Source organism: Strigops habroptila, chromosome 4 (assembly GCF_004027225.2).
Source record: "Strigops habroptila isolate Jane chromosome 4, bStrHab1.2.pri, whole genome shotgun sequence".
Taxonomy (NCBI): Eukaryota; Metazoa; Chordata; class Aves; order Psittaciformes; family Psittacidae; genus Strigops; species Strigops habroptila.
In genome coordinates this window covers 1,805,668-1,823,116 of record NC_046358.1, presented here as the reverse complement: position 1 = coordinate 1,823,116, position 17,449 = coordinate 1,805,668, and the positions used below count along the sequence as shown (strand labels likewise).

Here is a 17,449-nt window from a genome sequence, read left to right as displayed (position 1 = left end):
CCTCTGTTAGTAGGTTCTTTGCATGAGATTTGGAGTCAACTTCTGGTCTTTATATTCTTGATGGAACAGTGAAATTGCTTTTTTTTTGCTTTACAAACACTGCTAACTTCTTGATGTCTTAATTTGCCAACAGAAGGGAATTCAATAGGGATTTGAACTGGCTTTTGTCCTGGATGTACAGCAGCCAGGTCCGTCCTAGAGCTCTTGTATTGGACTTGGGAGCAGGTAACAAGGCTGTGTATGACTCTGAGGATGACCCTACTGATGATCTTCAGGAAAGATGACTTTTTCCATGTTCATTCAGACTCCAGTGATGGTTTCAGGAGCAAGTTATGCCAGTCCACCCTCTTTCCTTACTCCTTTGCAGCTCAGTGGCACCAAGGTGGTGTCACTGAGACCTTGTGCATAGGTTTTGCCTGCTTCTCTTTGGCAGGGAGAGGATACCTAGCTCCTTTCCCAACCCCTCTTCTGTGTTTTCTGATCCCTTCCATCTTTTTTCCATGATTCTTTTCTTGCTTTTTATTAACCATGGTTGTGATTTATGTTCTGAACAGTCTCCTGCTGCTTTCATGTACCTCCAGCCATAGCCCTAGCAGTCTGCAGCACTGGAGTTGGTGGACTCCTGTGTGCAGCCAGCTCATGCTTCCTGCACTCCATCAGCTTGGAAGAATTGCTCCTCATTTTCTGTCAGTACAGCCAGTTGTTAGCCATAGAAACAGACAGTTGCAGGCTGTGCTTTTTGGTTCAGGTCTGTACAGCTGCTTAAAGCCAAGGAATGTTTGGTTTTTTTCCAGAGTATTTCTACTGCTGCAGCTCTTGTCACATGGAATGTCTGCTTCTGTCTCACCTCCTTTCACCTCGGTTTTGTCCATCTTTTTTGTCCATCTGTCCATTACTCAAGTCATTCTAGGTACAGAGCTGGATGGGCAGGAGGGTAGAGATGCTGTCCTTGCAGTGACAGGCTCTTCCAGCTCCTGCCGGCAGCTAATGGGAGAAAGGGAGGAGTATATGGGAACAAGGAGAATGGTGGCAACAGGGAGACAAATACATGTGTCTTCATGAAAATAGCAAGGCAACCCTTGGGAGAGGCTGGAAACGCTTTGCTTGCATTGAGATCTTATACAACCAACTACAAGCTATAACACATGTGTTTGTATGAAGGAGTATGTAGTAATCATAGAATCCCAGACTGGTTGCGTTGGAAGGGACCTTAAAGCTCATCCAGTTCCAACCCCCTGCCACGGGCAGGGACACCTTCCACTAGAGCAGGTTGCTCCAAGCCCCTGTGTCCAACCTGGCCTTGAACACTGCCAGGGATGGGGCAGCCACAGCTTCTCTGGGCACCCTGTGCCAGCGCCTCAGCACCCTCACAGTGAAGAGCTTCTGCCTCAGAGCTCATCTCAATCTCCCCTCTGGCAGGTTAAAGCCATTCCCCTTGGCCTGTCCCTACAGGCCCTTGCCCAAAGCCCCTCTCCAGGTTTCCTGGAGCCCCTTTAGGCACTGGAGCTGCTCTAAGGTCTCCCCTTCAGGAGCCTTCTCTTCTCCAGGCTGCCCCAGCCCAGCTCTCTCAGCCTGGCTCCAGAGCAGAGCTGCTCCAGCCCTCGCAGCAGCTCTGGGGCCACCTCTGGCCTCGCTCCAACAGCTCCACGTCCCTCTTGTGCTGCTGCCCCAGAGCTGGTGCAGGATGCAGGGTGGTTTCACTAGAGTAGAGGTGCACAATATTTGCTGTCTGTGTGTGCAGAAGGTGCTGTGTGTGGGTGTTGCAGAGGAGGGATGTGTGTGCTGGTGTTGTGGAGCGCAGCTATTAGAGGCTCTGTCTGAAGAGAAGGGCTTTTTAGCTCTGGGTTATAGGAAGATACATATGTATAAGGCTTAAATCTGACACAAAAGCAGAGAAACCTGGGCTTGATTCATCCTTGCTTACATAAGCATAATGAAAATAGGATTCCAGCCTTTTATCGCATGCATCTAAATCTGGGATTCAGGAAGAGTCCAGCTCCTTCAGCTTGGCAAGATCAACCTGGGATTTCAGTTTCCTCCTGCTGTGTCATTAGGGAAACACCAGCCAGGCAAGAGTTGCTAGGAAGAGGAGGAAGCATATGGTCTGCTTGTCCCAGTGATCTGTACACAGAGGTATGGGACCTGTTCTGTTTGCTTACTTGTGCCTCTTGCAGCAGTGCTGTACATGTGGGGTTGCAGCATCTTTATCTGAAGCACCAGCTGGAGAACATGGCTCGAGGGAAACCAAAGTGATCAGTCACAAGGGAACTGCCTCGGTTTGATTTCCACTGGGGCTGAATTTAGGACTTAATTTCCTAAGCCAGGAGGGAGCTTTTGCTGCACGCACTGAGCACTTGGTGAGTCTTACTTCTTGCTGTGCTCTTCCTCAGTGATCTCCTCTGGGATCCTAATGGACAAGCCTTTTGGGCTATAGAACAGCTGCCAGCAGCTGGAAGGAGGAGCTTTGATTGTCTCAAGATACTCCAGAGCCTCTTAGCCACAAAAAGTGGAGGAATAGGTGGAGAGCTGCAAAGCAATCAAGGGAAACCACAGAAAATGTGGAGAAAAATGAGAAGGGCAGAAGAGAATGACAAAATAATGGGGGAGTGGGTTGTAAAGGAGAGGAAAAACGCATAAAAGGGAAGGGATTGAGTGAGGACACAAGTCATCAGTGCAGGACAGTGCTGTTACTACAGGTCTGGGACTAGGTATGAGAGAGCTGTGAATAGGAGAAGCACATTGGTGTGTGCAGAGCTGTGTGTGGAGCAGTGCAGGCTTCAGAGGGTCTTAGTGAGTCATAGAATCAACTAGGTTGGAAAAGTCCAACTATTCCCCAGCACTGCCAAGGCCACCCATGTCACTGAGGGCCTCGTCTACACAGTGTGTGAACACTTGCAGGGCTGGTGACTCCAGCCCTGCCCTGGGCAGCCTGTTCCAATGCCTGAGCACGCTTTGGGGAAGGAATTGTTCCTCAGCTCCATCTAAACCTGCCCTGGGGCAGCTTGAGGCCATTTCGTCTTGTCCCATCCCTTGTTCCTTGGGAGCAGAGCCCAGCCCCCTCCTGGCTCCAGCCTCCTGTCAGGCAGTTGCAGAGAGCGAGAAGGTCCCCCCTGAGCCTTCTCTTCTCCAGACTAAACCCCCCCAGGTCCCTCAGCCGTTCCTCATCACACTTGTGCTCCAGGCCCTGCACCAGCTCCGGGGCCCTTCTCTGGCCCCACTCCAGCCCCTCAATGTCTCTCTTGGGGTGAGGGGCCCAGAACTGACCCAGGATTTGAGGGGCAGCCCCACCAGTGCCCAGCACAGGGGGACAATCCCTGCCCTGGCCCTGCTGCCACACTGGGGCTGGGACAGGCCCCAGGCTGCTGGTGGCTTCTTGGCTGTCTGGGCACAAGCTGCTCCTGTTCAGCTCTGTCAGTCAGCACCCCCAGGTAAATGAGGTGATGAAGATTTGGGTTCCTGCAGCACTCGGCCCTTGAGGGGGGTTATTTATAGCAGCAACCACTGAGGCAGGAAAAGTTTGCTCAAGCTGTCATTTGTGTGAGCCAGAGAGCTGGAATCTCACTCTCCCTCCTCCCTCCTGCTCTTGCTTGTTCACATTTTCACTGTAATTACCAAGCTTTACATGAGCAGGGTCAGAGCAAGCAGCTTTCTTTAGAAGATTGTGTTCTCCAGGCAGGAATCAGGCAGGATTTTTTTGTCTTCTGGGAATACTTACCCTGATGGTTTGTGTTATTTCAAGGGCTGTTCTCATGCGCTGAGGTGGAAGCCATGAGATGGGAGGGACGGAACCACACCACATTGCTTCTGAAGTTGCAGCAACGAGAAGCCACCATCTGAAACTACAGAGTTTAAATGTTCACTTTGAGCTGAGGAGGGATAGAAAACTCCAACTACAGATTCTAATCTGTACTAATTTGGGCTTGTCTAAGATGAGAAAAGCATGTTAGTCAATACAAAGCTGTTGTCTTGTCGCTTACCTTCAAAAGCTATTTTCTTTCAAATGGGAAAAGCTGCTTTTTGAGTAGCCAAAGGGATGGATTGGGACCAGCAGAGGGTCAGTGTGCAGCTACAACTGGGTAATAGCTGTGTCTCTGTGACAGATGGTGGCAATGCTCTGCTGTCACATGCTGTGAGGCCTTGTACAGTGTATATCATAGGATCATGGAATGGTTTGGGTTGGAAAGGACTGTAAGATCAGCCAATTTCAACCCCCTGCCAATGACAGGGATGCCTCACACTAGATCATGTTGCCCAAAGCTCTCTCCAACCCTGGCCTTGAACACTGCCAGGGATGGAACATTCACCATTTCTCTGGGCACCCTGTGCCAGCTCCTTAGCACCCTCACAGGGAAGAACTTCTTCCTTATCTCCAAGCTAAATCTCCCCTGTTTCAGTCTGAACCCATCACCCCTTGTCTTATCGCTCCAGTCCCTGATGAAGGTCCCTCTCCAGCATCCTTGTAGCCCCATTCAGACACAGGGAGCTGCTCTGAGGTCTCCACGCAGCTTCTCTTCTGCAGACTGAACAGCCCCAATGTTCTCAGCCTGGCTCCATACGGGAGCTGCTCCAGCCCCTGATTATTCCCGTGGCCTCCTCTGGCCTTGCTCCAACAGCTCCATGTCCTTCCGATGTTGGGGACGCCAAAACGGCACACAGTGCTGCAAGTGGGGTCTCACAAGAGCAGAGGGGCAGGATCACCTCCTTGATAATATGTATGATATTATCCCAGTCAAGGAAACTTCCAAGCTAAAATCCACAATGCTACAGGATTTCAGCAGCATTTATGCTATGTGGGGTGTACGTTAGTTACAGCTACGGTGACACTTGGCTTGGTGACAACACACGTGTGTGTTCACGTGTCCTGAGTGACACATGTACACCCAGTAACCAGAGCTCATTACTTTGATCTCTGCTTCGTTCATGCCCCAGGGGGAGACTTTGAAGTGAAAGTGGATCTGCTCCATGACATGGACACATGGCCTGGATTGGAGCCTGGAGAAGCCCTCCTCTGGAAGCAACAGCCCTCTGCATGTTAGGAGATTATTAGATCCACAGATCTTGCTGGAAAGAAAAGGATTCAGGGGTTTTCATTGACATTCCTTCTCTGTAGTCAGGTTTGTAACAAGTAGAGTGAGTGATGGCAATATAGAGTTAGGTTTCTAAGCAGAATGCCATAAATATTGCTTTAGGTTCTGTTTTATTAAATACCGATATTTCTCTTGCAGTAGATCCTGATGTTATATTGATTTTCAGTGAAAGCTCCAAGAAATCCAGAGTTGTGGGCAAGAGAGAGAACAGATTCTGCTTGATAAGGGGCAAGGCTCATCCTCTCAGGAGGGATAAGCTAGGGGAAAGTGGGAAACTGGGAATGTTTGGAGGATAATGGGAGAAGGCAGATGTGCACATGGAATGACATACAGACATGGTATTATCAGGGAAATCATAGAACCATGGAATGGTTTGTGTTGAAAGGGACCTTAAAGCTCCTCCAGCTCCAACCCCCTGCCACGGGCAGGGACACCTTCCACTAGAGCAGGTTGCTCCAAGCCCCTGTGTCCAACCTGACCTTGAACACTGCCAGGGATGGGGCAGCCACAGCTTCTCTGGGCACCCTGTGCCAGCGCCTCAGCACCCTCACAGGGAAGAGCTTCTGCCCAAGAGCTCATCTCAATCTCCCCTCTGGCAGGTTAAAGCCATTCCCCTTGTCCTGTCCCTCCAGGCCCTTGTCCAAAGCCCCTCTCCAGGCTTCCTGGAGCCCCTTTAGGCACTGGAGCTGCTCTAAGGTCTCCCCTTCAGGAGCCTTCTCTTCTCCAGGTTGAACGAGCCCAGCGCTTGAAATACTGCTACAGAATGAGGTGGGCCCCTGGAATAGTGTTTTGGAGTCTGTCTACTGGGTGTTTCATGTGAACATTGGAAGAAAACAGGTCGGGAATCAGGGGGGGCTCTGGTAGGAGTCATGAGCTTCCAGGACTTCATAGTTTTGGAGTGACCTGTTGAAAGATAATTATGAAATACATTGACTGCATTTATGGGGCTGTTTGTGGGAGTGGAGAACGTTCAGAAATGGGTAATTTGAAGTTCTAAGAAGCAATCGTTAGTGGTAAATGACACGGAAGAACGGCGAGAGCTGAATTGAGTCATTTGCAATAACCCAGAGAGAGCTTTTACCTTCAGCTCTCATCCTGGGTGACTTGAGGACATGACAGAACACGCATGTCTTTGGGGTATATAACCTTCATGGCCCCATCTTTTCAATTATGATTTCTAGGAACATAAGATACAGGCATGTCCTTGCCTAAAGTCAAGAATATAAAGCAAAGTGGCACTTTGAACCCAAGTGCAGGCACAAGCTGTCCACCAAGATCAGCAGATGGGGTTTAGTGCGCATGGAAAAGTCAGATACCAGAGGAAAGAGGTGGGGGCCAGGTATTTGATTAGAAACAGAGCTCTTGGTCCAGGGTTCCATTATTAGGGAAGGCACTGAAATAACCAGGCAGCACGAGTAAGATGAGGATAGATCATATCCAGGTAAGTTTTAGACTGTTTGAGGCCCATTTCCAGTGTGGTTGAGCCTGGCAGCTTCATGGAGTTTGCATCCAGGTTTAATGAGTATAAATTGTATTAGAAAGGGTACATTAGGGTTTAGTCTGCCAAAGAGTTTGCCTCCAAGCTGTGGTTCTCAGTGCTTTTGACTGGCAACTGGGCAAGTTTCTGCTGAACCATGTATTAATGGGATGTGAGGAAAGGAAAAATCACAGGGTGAGGTGTAGTGGGTTGTGGAGCAGAAGTGTGGACTGTAGCAATAGGGCAAGGGGTGATGGGTTTAAACTTAAACAGGGGAAGTTCAGGCTGGGTGTAAGGCAGAAGCTCTTCCCTGTGAGGGTGCTGAGGCGCTGGCACAGGGTGCCCAGAGAAGCTGTGGCTGCCCCATCCCTGGCAGTGTTCAAGGCCAGGTTGGACACAGGGGCTTGGAGCAACCTGCTCTAGTGGAAGGTGTCCCTGCCCATGGCAGGAGGTTGGAGCTGGATGAGCTTTAAGCTCCCTTCCAACACAAAGCAGGCTGGGATTCTGTGATATCCCTAAGTGAGGAGGGAGGAGAGGCACTGCTTTAATTCCAGAGCATCCTTCCCTTCCAGAAACTCCTTCCTGTATCAAGCAGTCCTTGGATGTGAGCAGATCCAGCACATTTCCTCTTTCTCTCCTGGCAGTTGCACGTGAAGGAAACCACTCTGCAGCGATTCCCTTTGCTCAGGAGCCTGGGGCTGCCTCTGTGCTGCTTGCACGGGTGTGCTGCTGCTCTCCAGCATGTTTTTTGGGGAGGGAAACAGGGAAGTTCTGCCAAGGAATGGTGTTGACCACACAGTTTTCCCTAGTTTGGCACTGATCTTGCTGTTCTCCCACTTGTTTCGCTCCTCTCGTATTGGCAGCGGTGGTCCCTTTAGCTCCCGGAGAATGACTGGTGGCTTTCCCTCTCTGTGACTCATCCTCTAGGGAATTCCTGAAGCAGTGAGTCAAGTTATTGGGAAAACTGTTTGCCCACTAGTGTAAACGAAGAAGCCGGGGAGCCTGCCTGTGGTGTTGTAAAGGGGATTACTTTTCATTGTGGCTGGTTGTCCTCTCCCTTGCTGAAGGCAGGTCACTTCAAGATGAGCTGTAGCAGGGATACAGCAGTGAATAGATGGATTTTTACCTTACAACATGCTCCTTCTGATGGTTTTCCTCTTTTTCTTTCAAGGTGGCTGATCTGATAAGCATTCCAGGGTGGAGGAAAAGTGACAGGTTTGACTTTGCCAGGATTATAGTGAAAAATAGCTTGCCTAAAGAGATGAGGCTGTCAGATTGGCACCACTCAGCTACAGCTGCAATACTCCTTTCGTAAGTACCATTTACCATTTCATTCTGCCCTGGCTGACTTTAATCCAGCCTTTTGTTCCTTTGACTCAAGACAAATGAATGGTTGTGTGGTTTCCAACCAGGAATTAACTAATCTGAAATATTGCCATGGGATATTACAACAAAACCAAAGAACTTGGATGCATCCAGGAGGAATTACCTATTGTGCCACATATGTAAGTGTGGGTTGAGCAGGGTTGTTTGTGCTGTTGCCAGTCAGATTGAGGGTGCATTTTTAAAGCAAGGTGCTTGTTGTATCTTAATTCAACTCATCCAAACGTTCTCTTCCCCTGCCCCATTCAAGCCCAGCTTTTCTTGTCACTGCCTATTAAACATTAGCAGATCTTATTACCCAGTAGAACAGCAAGTTCTATTTAAAAATCCAGAATTAGTTTCACTTTTGAATCCATTTTTTTCCCCTTAGCAACTTGGCCATTTATTTTTGCTCAAGCTTGGAGGCTTCAGCAAAGCTCAGCTTGTGGGCTTCACTAGCACAAGCTGTAGGTGGTTGCAGATATGTCTGCACTGATACCATGATTGGGGGTTGGTTTTAACTAACTGAGCGTCAGCAGACATGGAGGGTGCTCCTGCTCCCCTCGCAGGTTTGCAGTCCAGTGGCTCATTTGAAGGTAAGTTCATCTGTCAACTCCTCTTGATTCTTGCCCAGTTATTCAGGAAGACTTTGGATATTGTCTAATCTGACAAGTACGAAGCTTGGAGTTCAATTGGGCTCCTGCTGAGGTCATGGAGTAAAGTACTAGTAAGCTTGGAGCTGTAGGATGAGAAGGCTCCTTCACCTCCCTCAGGACATTATTCTTCCTTTAATTTGGGCACTTGAAATGTCTCACAGTGATCATGGTCTTGATGTCCTCAACTGAAAGTGGTTTTAAGAGGACCGTGCTTATCCTTACGAGCTGATTTTTGCCGATGAAAAAATCCTGGCCTGTGGGGTATTCCAGCTGGAAAAAACCCAGGAAGCTCTGAACTGATACCAGCTGATTAGAGGAGGTATATTCCATACTAGAGAGTTTCTTTTTAATTCAGTGGCTCCCTTCTCCTGTTTTTACACTGGCGGTTGTGAAGTTGTGAACAAGTGCTGTGAATAGTAGCGGTTTGCTCTCAGTTAACTCTTACACTAAAACCAAGGAGATTTGCAAGATGATACTTTCTTCCCTGAAAACACCAGCACTGTGGACAAGTCCATGCCAAGCAGATGCAGTGGTTCTTCTGGTGTCTCTAATAAAAAGTTATCACTCAAAAAATGGCTTCAACTTTGAAAAGAATAACTGTCACAGGCTGAAGGCGAGAATCTTATAGAATCATGGAATGATTTGGGTTGGAAGGGACCTTAAAGCTCCTCCAGCTCCAACCCCCTGCCACGGGCAGGGACATCTTCCACTGTGTGGAAGCAACCAAGCAGGTTGCTCCAAGCCCCTGTGTCCAACCTGGCCTTGAACACTGCCAGGGATGGGGCAGCCACAGCTTCTCTGGGCACCCTGTGCCAGCGCCTCAGCACCCTCACAGGGAAGAGCTTCTGCCTCAGAGCTCATCTCAATCTCCCCTCTGGCAGGTTAAAGCCATTCCCCTTGTCCTGTCCCTACAGGCCCTTGCCCAAAGCCCCTCTCCAGGTTTCCTGGAGCCCCTTTAGGCCCTGGAGCTGCTCTAAGGTCTCCCCTTCAGGAGCCTTCTCTTCTCCAGGCTGCCCCAGCCCAGCTCTCTCAGCCTGGCTCCAGAGCAGAGCTGCTCCAGCCCTCGCAGCAGCTCCATGGCCTCCTCTGGCCTCGCTCCAATGGCTCCATGTCCCTCTTGTGCTGTTCCCCTTTGCATATTTTATGCTTGTGTGTGACTCCACTGAATGGAGGCAAAGGGATGTTGCCAACTTGCAGCATATTTGTTGTTTTCCTCTTAAATGATCACTTTCATGTGGTTTTTAGACAGGGGAAATGTATTAATCCTTCCACTTGCAGAAAAATGCTGGAAAACCTGAACCTTTTGTGTGCAGAGCCTAAACCCCTGATTTAAATATTTCAGTGGGAGCATCTCATTGTAAAAATACTTGTGGATTTTGACATCTCAATTAATGCCTTAGACTGCCTGGGATTACCAATACTATTGCTCAGGAGCAGGCAGTATGTCAGCGTTGGGCCCTTTGTGGTGTGCACAGCATTGTTCTGCAGGGAAATAACCAGTTTGGAGTGAATAGCAAATGTGATACTAAATCTTCTGTGTTAGTAGGAAGGTTTTTGAGAGCTGAATGTTTTTTTCCTGTCTCAGGAGAGAAAAGAGGCCATTTAAAGAAAACCTGATAAGAAGCTTTTGAAATTCAAGGGTGTAAGTTGTAAGGCTGAAAGGTTAAAGACGGGAACAAGTGGGAGACGTTGCCTGTGTTTGAAGATAGTGTGGGACTCATGAGACCTATTTCTAGCCAAGGCAAGAGGTGTTTGGAGTAAGGCACAAAGGGGATGGATTTAAGCGAGGAGCACATATCCATAGAAAACATCTCAATATGTTTGTGCTGCCTTAGGCAAAGGGGCTGTGTGAAGGAATATTAGGGAGGAATAAGCTGAGATGGAGATCGTGGACTGGTTTGGGTTGGAAGGGACCTTATGAAGAAGCTTATCCAGTTCCAACCCCTTGCTGTGGGCAGGGACACCTTCCACTAGACCAGGTTGTGCAAATAGCACTTCACTAACAGACAAGGTTCCAGCTCCATCAAGTCACCCCTACCTGAGCCCTCCATCCGTCTTCTCCTCACAAGGGTGTCCCACATGGGCTTTATACCCCTGTTGGGTCATTGTCCCTGCAGCTTACAGAACCTCCCTGTCCCATTAAATAAGCCTTTCTGTAAGCACTTACTGTCCTTGACGGAAATCCTCAATTAGAACTTGGATCCAACTTCATCAGGCCTCATCCAGCTATTTTTAAGAGCTTTAAATGGAGCTCTTTCTGCTTGAGCCTGATTCCTCACAATCTGGGAATTGTTATTCCCTCGCAGGGAGAAGGGAGGATGTCATTACATCCATACAAAGTGTCCTGAAGCTGATAGGAGGCACTTGCTTCCCTATGTCTGCCCACATAAAAACCCAGCTCTCCTCTTGCACCTCTTGCAGGACCCAGGAATACCTACTTAACACAATGTGGACCAGAGGCTCATATAATATAAGGTGGGGCCAAATGAGACAGCATCAAAGGAAGATGAGCCCTTCCAAGGCAGAGCTGCCTTTTACAAGTGGCAGAGGATCTCTGCTGCAAGCAATGCCCACAGGGATTGCAGGGAAAGCTCCTTCCCTGGGGGAAGATGGTACAGCAGCAGCCAGAAGGATGTGAGGATAGTTCGAGCATGACTATGATTAAGGGAACAGATCTGTACTTCAAAGAATACTGTATGTATTAGTGTAGTATCTACTTACAACCAAGCCAGAGGTGGCTCAGCATGGGGAGGGATGATGGCGAAAATCAATGGGATCTTTAATGCTGGACTATCACTTTCACACCTGCTTTTAAGATTCTCCTTTATTTATCCCATTTTCCAAGGAGAAGGAGATAAAATGAGTCAGTGCCAGAGCCTGGGGACTGAGGCATCAGGTTCAAGAAAGGAAAGGTTCAAAAAGCCTCTTGTGACTTGGCATATTTCAGATGCAGCTCCCCCCAGGATAAGGCCACTGCCCCACAATCATCTCACTCCAGTGTCCTCATCGCAGAGCTATATGATTAGATCTGGAGCTATAATACTGCCCATTGACACACATACCCAAAATACATCTCAGAGTAGAAGCTGACCTTCAAAACCCGGGGGACAAGAGCTTCCCCATGGGGCCCACCAGCTTAAATTGTACATGCTGGCAGAAATACAGCCTTGAGGTGCATGGTGATGGTCACAAGAATACTGGTAGTAACAAGAGCAGACTGTTGGCCCAACACTGGCTGGAGAGGGACTTGTTACAAGAGCAAGTAGGGACAGGCCAAGGGGAATGGCTTTAACCTGCCAGAGGGGAGACTGAGATGAGCTCTGAGGCAGAAGCTCTTCCCTGTGAGGGTGCTGAGGCGCTGGCACAGACTTTTCCCAGAGAAGCTGTGGCTGCCCCATCCCTGGCAGTGTTCAAGGCCAGGTTGGACACAGGGGCTTGGAGCAACCTGCTCTAGTGGAAGGTGTCCCTGCCCATGGCAGGGGTTGGAACTGGATGAGCTTTAATGTCCCTTCAACCCAAACCAGTCTGGGATTCTATGATAAAGAGGAAATGCAGATGTACCAGCAAGGGACAGAACCTGTTTTTGTTGATGGAGATGAGGAGGGCTGTGTTGTGCAGGAGTACCTGCAGGTGCCATCTTGTGTGGTAGGATGCAGAAGGCAGCTCCAGAGAAGCTAATGGGATAGAGTTGATCTGGTGGTGTTCAGACACTGTCCTGGTCCTGCCTGAGCTACTAGGGTGACTCTTGGGGCTTTCTGTTCTCCTCTTGGGACTCTGGAGGCAGTCTGCAGCACCACTGCTGTGTCCATAGGACCAGCATCTCTGGATACCTGGGCAAGGTGGCCTCAAGAAGAAGGGAGGGTGCCTCTGCTGTGGTGGCACAGGAGGAGCAGAGAAGAATCCCCAAGGAAATGCTGCTGTTGGAGCTCCCCTGACACAAAGTTTGTTCCAGATGGATTTTCCTGAGGAGTTCTAACAGATGACCAGTGAGACCTGGCAGTCCTGGGCTCCGGCTTCTCAGTGGGACAGCAGGTTGGAGCTGGGAACATGGGGGCATTTCATCCAGTACCACAGGAGTGTGCTGCTGGGATATGCTGCTGGATTCCAGCAACGGGTTTTGTCCTGCAGGGACTCCCACAACCATCTACAGAGCTAAGACCTAGACATCCCCTTTCTTTTGGCTTCCTGAAGGCAGCGAAGATGAATGTCTGGTCACTGGGCTTTGAACACTTACTTTGAGGGAGTTTCTCTTGGGTCAATCATACAGCAGGGCTCGAGGCAGAATTTAGGGAGACTGGCTCAAAGCATGCTTCCAGATAGCAACCAAAGATGCGTTGGGATTGATTTGCCATACCTGGGGCATGTGGAGTTGCAAGGAGGTCACCAGCTGAGGCTGAGGGGAAAGGTGGGTGATGGATGAGTTGTTTTGGCAGGGCTTCCTGCTGCTGGTGCCTCCAGTGGTCTGTCAAAGTGGGAAGAAGCTTGGTACGTCTGATTTCAGTGTGTTCTTGGCCTCCCATCTTTTGCTTGAGGGCAATAACAAGTGATGTTCTGAGCTTCAGGAGGTTGTGTGGGCCAGAAGGAGGTTTTGCAGGATGCTGAGTGAGTCTTCAAGCCCTTATAGATCCCCAGGGATGAGGGTTTGTAGGGGGTTAGTGTTTTGGGCTGTGTGGGTGCGACTGTGCTTCAGGTGCCTGTGTGATGGGTGAGCTTAAAGCTGCTCGTGGGTTTTTGGGTGGTGGGGAGTAGCTGATGCTCTCCCTTGCTGTTGGCATGGTGTGGGTGGTCTCCTATGGTGCAAGATCCATGCACAGCCCTTTTCCTCCAGCTCTGGCTGTGTTCAGCTTATATTTACTTGCATCCCTTCTCCCAAGGCTAATGTCAGGCGGGATGGGAGTTGGATTAGCCTAAATCTCCTTGGTTTAGCTGGAATGTTGTCTCGCTGGAGCATTTTTCTCCTTTGCTCTTTTCTCTAAGCCTTCCCCTTCCAGACAGCTAATTCTCCCCTTCCCCCACATCCTGTCATACCCCAGAGCATGTCACAAGGAATTAAGGGCTGAAAGGCCTGGATGAGGCTGCTCCTCTTGGAACAGTCTCTCCTTTCTATGACCAGGGTGGCCCCCTCTGTGTGCCCCTTTTGTGTCCCATCCAATTCCCCTCCCCCTGCCCATTCAGTCCATGCCAGAGGGAGAGACCAGTGGTCCTGAGCCTTTCCCAGCCCTACTTCCAGGATGTATGGCTCAGACTCCGGGATGACCCCAAACCGCTGCTGCAGTGCTCCTGGTCCAGCAGCAAGAAGGGAGGAGGTTTGTGCTGCTGCACTTGCTGCTGCTGGAGGGTTTTCCTTCTCTCCCATCTCTGTGTGGCTCTGACAGCATCACTCCCGGTCCTCCTTCCCACAATCCACATACAAGCTCCTCAGAATAGGGATGATGTCACTTCCTTCCAGAGGGTGCCGGGGGTGTGGAAGGGGGGAGTCACGACCCCTGGCATCCCTGAGGAAGAGCTGAGGTTGCTGCCTGCCTGGGAAGAGGGAGTTGCTCTGAAGATGATGCCCAGCTCTGTCAGCAGGCAGTCACCACGCCGCCCTTCCCTGTGCCGAGTGGGATTTTCAATGGCTGCAAGAAGAGTTTGCTGTTCCTTCCTTCACTCGTGATGCCTGTCTCCGTGGATATGCACTATTCCTGCAATACCCTTCTGGGAGAGAAGAATGTGCAGCAGCTGGGTAAGATTCCTGCTTCCATAGATCTTTGAGCTGAGGGTCAAGGGCTTTGGACTTGTTGTGCACAAAGCTCGTGCCTGCATGTGCTTCCCCTCATTCCTGTGTTGGGAGCTTGGTGCTGCTTGTATTGGGATTCAGGCTTCAAGATCCTGGGAATTTTTTCCACTCTTTGCAGCAATTTTAGGGGTAGTTCCAGGGGTTTTTGCAAAACTTGGGTCAGTGGTGTTGGGGCTGTTTGTGCTCTGACCTTCCACTTTCCTCCTGATTCCTCTGCTAGATCATATCTTCATCATCTGAAGCAACTCCTGGGATCTGCTGGGTTGAAGCCAGATTCCTCACACTGACAGCACTGCTTTTTTATCCTTTGTGGGCTTTATTCTCAGGCCTTCTGTCACTTTCCTTCTCTCCAAACTGGCCCCATCCCTCATGGGGTGGGTTTTCAGTAGATGGGCTTTGAGAATTGGGATTCTTTCTGCAGTGCACTGAGAGCGTGGTGAGCATGGAGCCAGGAGTGACAGTCCCTCAGTGAATGACAGGCTGCTCTGCTCCAGCCCCATCTGTTGCTGTGGATAAAGGAATTCATGTTGGATGGTTGCTGCTCTTGCCCATTCCCTGCCTCTTCAGCTGGCAGGGAAAGCAGGGAGAGCACAACCACTTGTGCATGGAGAGGTGGAAGAGTTGTTGGGAAAGTGGGAAATGCGTCGGTGGGATGCAGCCGTAAGCTGAGGGATGACGGGAATCAAGGTCTGAGCTTGGCTGGGAGGTGCTGTGGTGGCCAGAGGCAGCGTGAATGAGCGTGATGGAAAGTGCATCCCCAAATCCTGGGCAGGGATAGTGATATTCCAGGTATAAATGCTTCACGTGGGTGGGTTATTCAGGGCAGGGCTAGAAGAAGTCACCAGATGGCCAGAGGAGTGAGCAGTTTGAAGCTGCAGCGTACTGAGCGCTCTGATTGTAATGTGCTGAGGAAGTGTGAATCCAAATGGTGGTGGAATTTCACATTTGCTTTGTTTGTGGAATAGAGCATTCCCTCCCTGCACTGGGAGTGTGTCAGCCTGTTAACCATGGAATCTCCTGGATAGCGTGGAAGGTTTGTGTAGGTTTTCAATACTTGGTGACTGAAATGGGTGGGAAGGTTTAGTTCAGTGGCTGTGGGTGGTGGTTCAGGAGGGTCCCTCCTCTGTTTTGGGGTGATCTGCGCAGTACGTAAGTGATGGAGTAACCACGTCTGACCAGGGAATAGGTTTGAGTACTGTCAAGTCAGTAGCAGATACTCAGTGGTCTGTCGCAAACCCAACACTTGTGTTACTCTGAAGGTTCAGATGAGTTTAAATGTGATGGTGTCGCTCCTCCCTGCCCTCTTTTTCACCCAGAGCACTAAATCAGAGACATCACACACAAGTTTGATTGGGTTTTGTTGTGTGCATGAGGTGTGGCAGATGTTGTTCCCTCTGAAATGCTATTGGAAATCCTGAGTATATTGTAAGTAACAAACTTTGATTTTTGCCTCTGAGCATAACAGCACGGTGCCAGATCAGTACAAAGAGCTTTTGTTCCTTTGGAGATGCAGCTTTGGAGTGGTGTGGTCACTGCAGGTCAGGGATGGAGAACTCCAGCAGCAGTGCATGAACATGAAGATTGGGAGGTTGGTAGGGTTAGAACAGGGGAAGTACTGTGATTTTGAGCTGGGATGCATTAGTTGGGAGAATCATGGAATCCCAAACTGGTTTGGGTTGGAAGGGACCTGAAGCTCACCCAGTTCCAACCCCCTGCCATGGGCAGGGACACCTTCCACTAGAGCAGGTTGCTCCAAGCCCAGTCCAACGTGGCAGAACTTCATGCTGTTGAGATCGTGGCTTGGAGCAGAGGGGCACAGGCCAATGTGTGGTGTCCCCTGGTCTGGTAGCACATGAGGCTACAGGTAAGATGTGTGACAGGGGTTAGGGTACAGCACGGAGGGACAGGACTGACCACTGCAGTCAGGAGATCACTGCTGGCAGTGGGCAGACCACATAGACACAGTCCCAGAAACCAAAGGTTGACCAAACCAAACAGAAGTCATGGCTGTGGGTCGTGTTTGAAGCATGTTGTACAAGAAAGGAAAGGACTGAGCTGCTCTGATGCAGTGGACTTGGACTGGAGCAGGCTGGAGTGTGTACAGCAGAGCTGGAATGATGTGGGAGAGCTGCGCTGGGAGGAGGTGGTTGGGGAGCCCTGTGGAGTCTCGTGACTTTACACCACTGCTGTTGCTGTTCTTAAAGGGTTTATAAAGCTTTAAAAATAGGAGCACAAACAAAATGTGGGGAGGAACAGCCAGCTCCTCACTCTCTGACCTTTTAATTGTTAGTGCCCATCAGTGTGAACACAAAGACATGGAGCTGGCGGGGTGCTTCTGATGGTGGAGGGAGAGATCTCCTAGGAGAGCAGGTCAATAGCTTCCCCAGACACTGCTGCTAACTGCTAATGGGTATTTTGGCTTGCTGAGGGAGGAAGAGAAGTGTTGGACAACAAGAGAAGAGCCTGGCACAGTGGTGCCTCTGGAAGAACATGGTAACAGGGTCTTTTTCAGAGCTGAAGTCAGTATAACCTGCCCAAAGCACCCCCCAGTGACTGCTGCCCACCACACAAGCCTAACAGAATTCCAGGTAACCTTATGGACTGGAGCTGGGGAAGTGGTGATTATGTTCAGGGAGTTAGACACCGGCTGCACCTAATACTTCCCACTCTTTCAACTCCACATTCCCCTCCTGTACATCTCCTTCCCGAGCGTGCCATGCCCCCTGGTGCTGGAAGGAAGAACCTCTGCCATCTTTGGTGGAAAACAGGGCTCAGGTTCTATCCTTCTGCTGGTGTGGGGTTGTGGGGCTCTCTTGGGGAGGATCAGCAGCATGTTTTGGCTCTGTTCTTTTCCAGGAGGTGAGTGTTGTGCCTGCTGAACCCCCTCAGACCCACTAGCCATGCCAGGGATTGTCGTGTTTCGCCGCCGCTGGTCTGTAGGCAGCGATGACCTGGTTTTGCCAGCAGTCTTCCTCTTCCTCCTGCACACCACCTGGTAAGTGAGAAGGGCAGAATTCTCCCATCAGTTCTTTTTGTTATTCCTATTCCTTGCAGCTGTAATTCTTCCTGTGCTTATCCATGTGGCTGG

The 17,449-nt window shown here is 50.0% G+C and overlaps 1 protein-coding gene across 3 annotated transcripts in view; it reads left to right on the top strand.

The window, feature by feature from the left end:
• Positions 1 to 17,449, top strand: part of DAGLA (diacylglycerol lipase alpha) — a 77,225-nt gene that overhangs the window by 18,334 nt on the left and 41,442 nt on the right. For 2 of the 3 annotated variants that reach the window (XM_030483591.1, XM_030483592.1), the window contains exons 2-3: positions 7,736 to 7,875; positions 17,218 to 17,356. In XM_030483591.1, coding sequence (XP_030339451.1) covers positions 17,262 to 17,356 — 95 coding nt within the window. In that variant the 5' untranslated portion in view covers positions 7,736 to 7,875; positions 17,218 to 17,261. Of the gene's footprint in view, positions 1 to 7,735; positions 7,876 to 14,153; positions 14,308 to 17,217; positions 17,357 to 17,449 lie in introns of all 3 variants that reach the window. The other variant, XM_030483593.1, reaches the window with a different exon arrangement.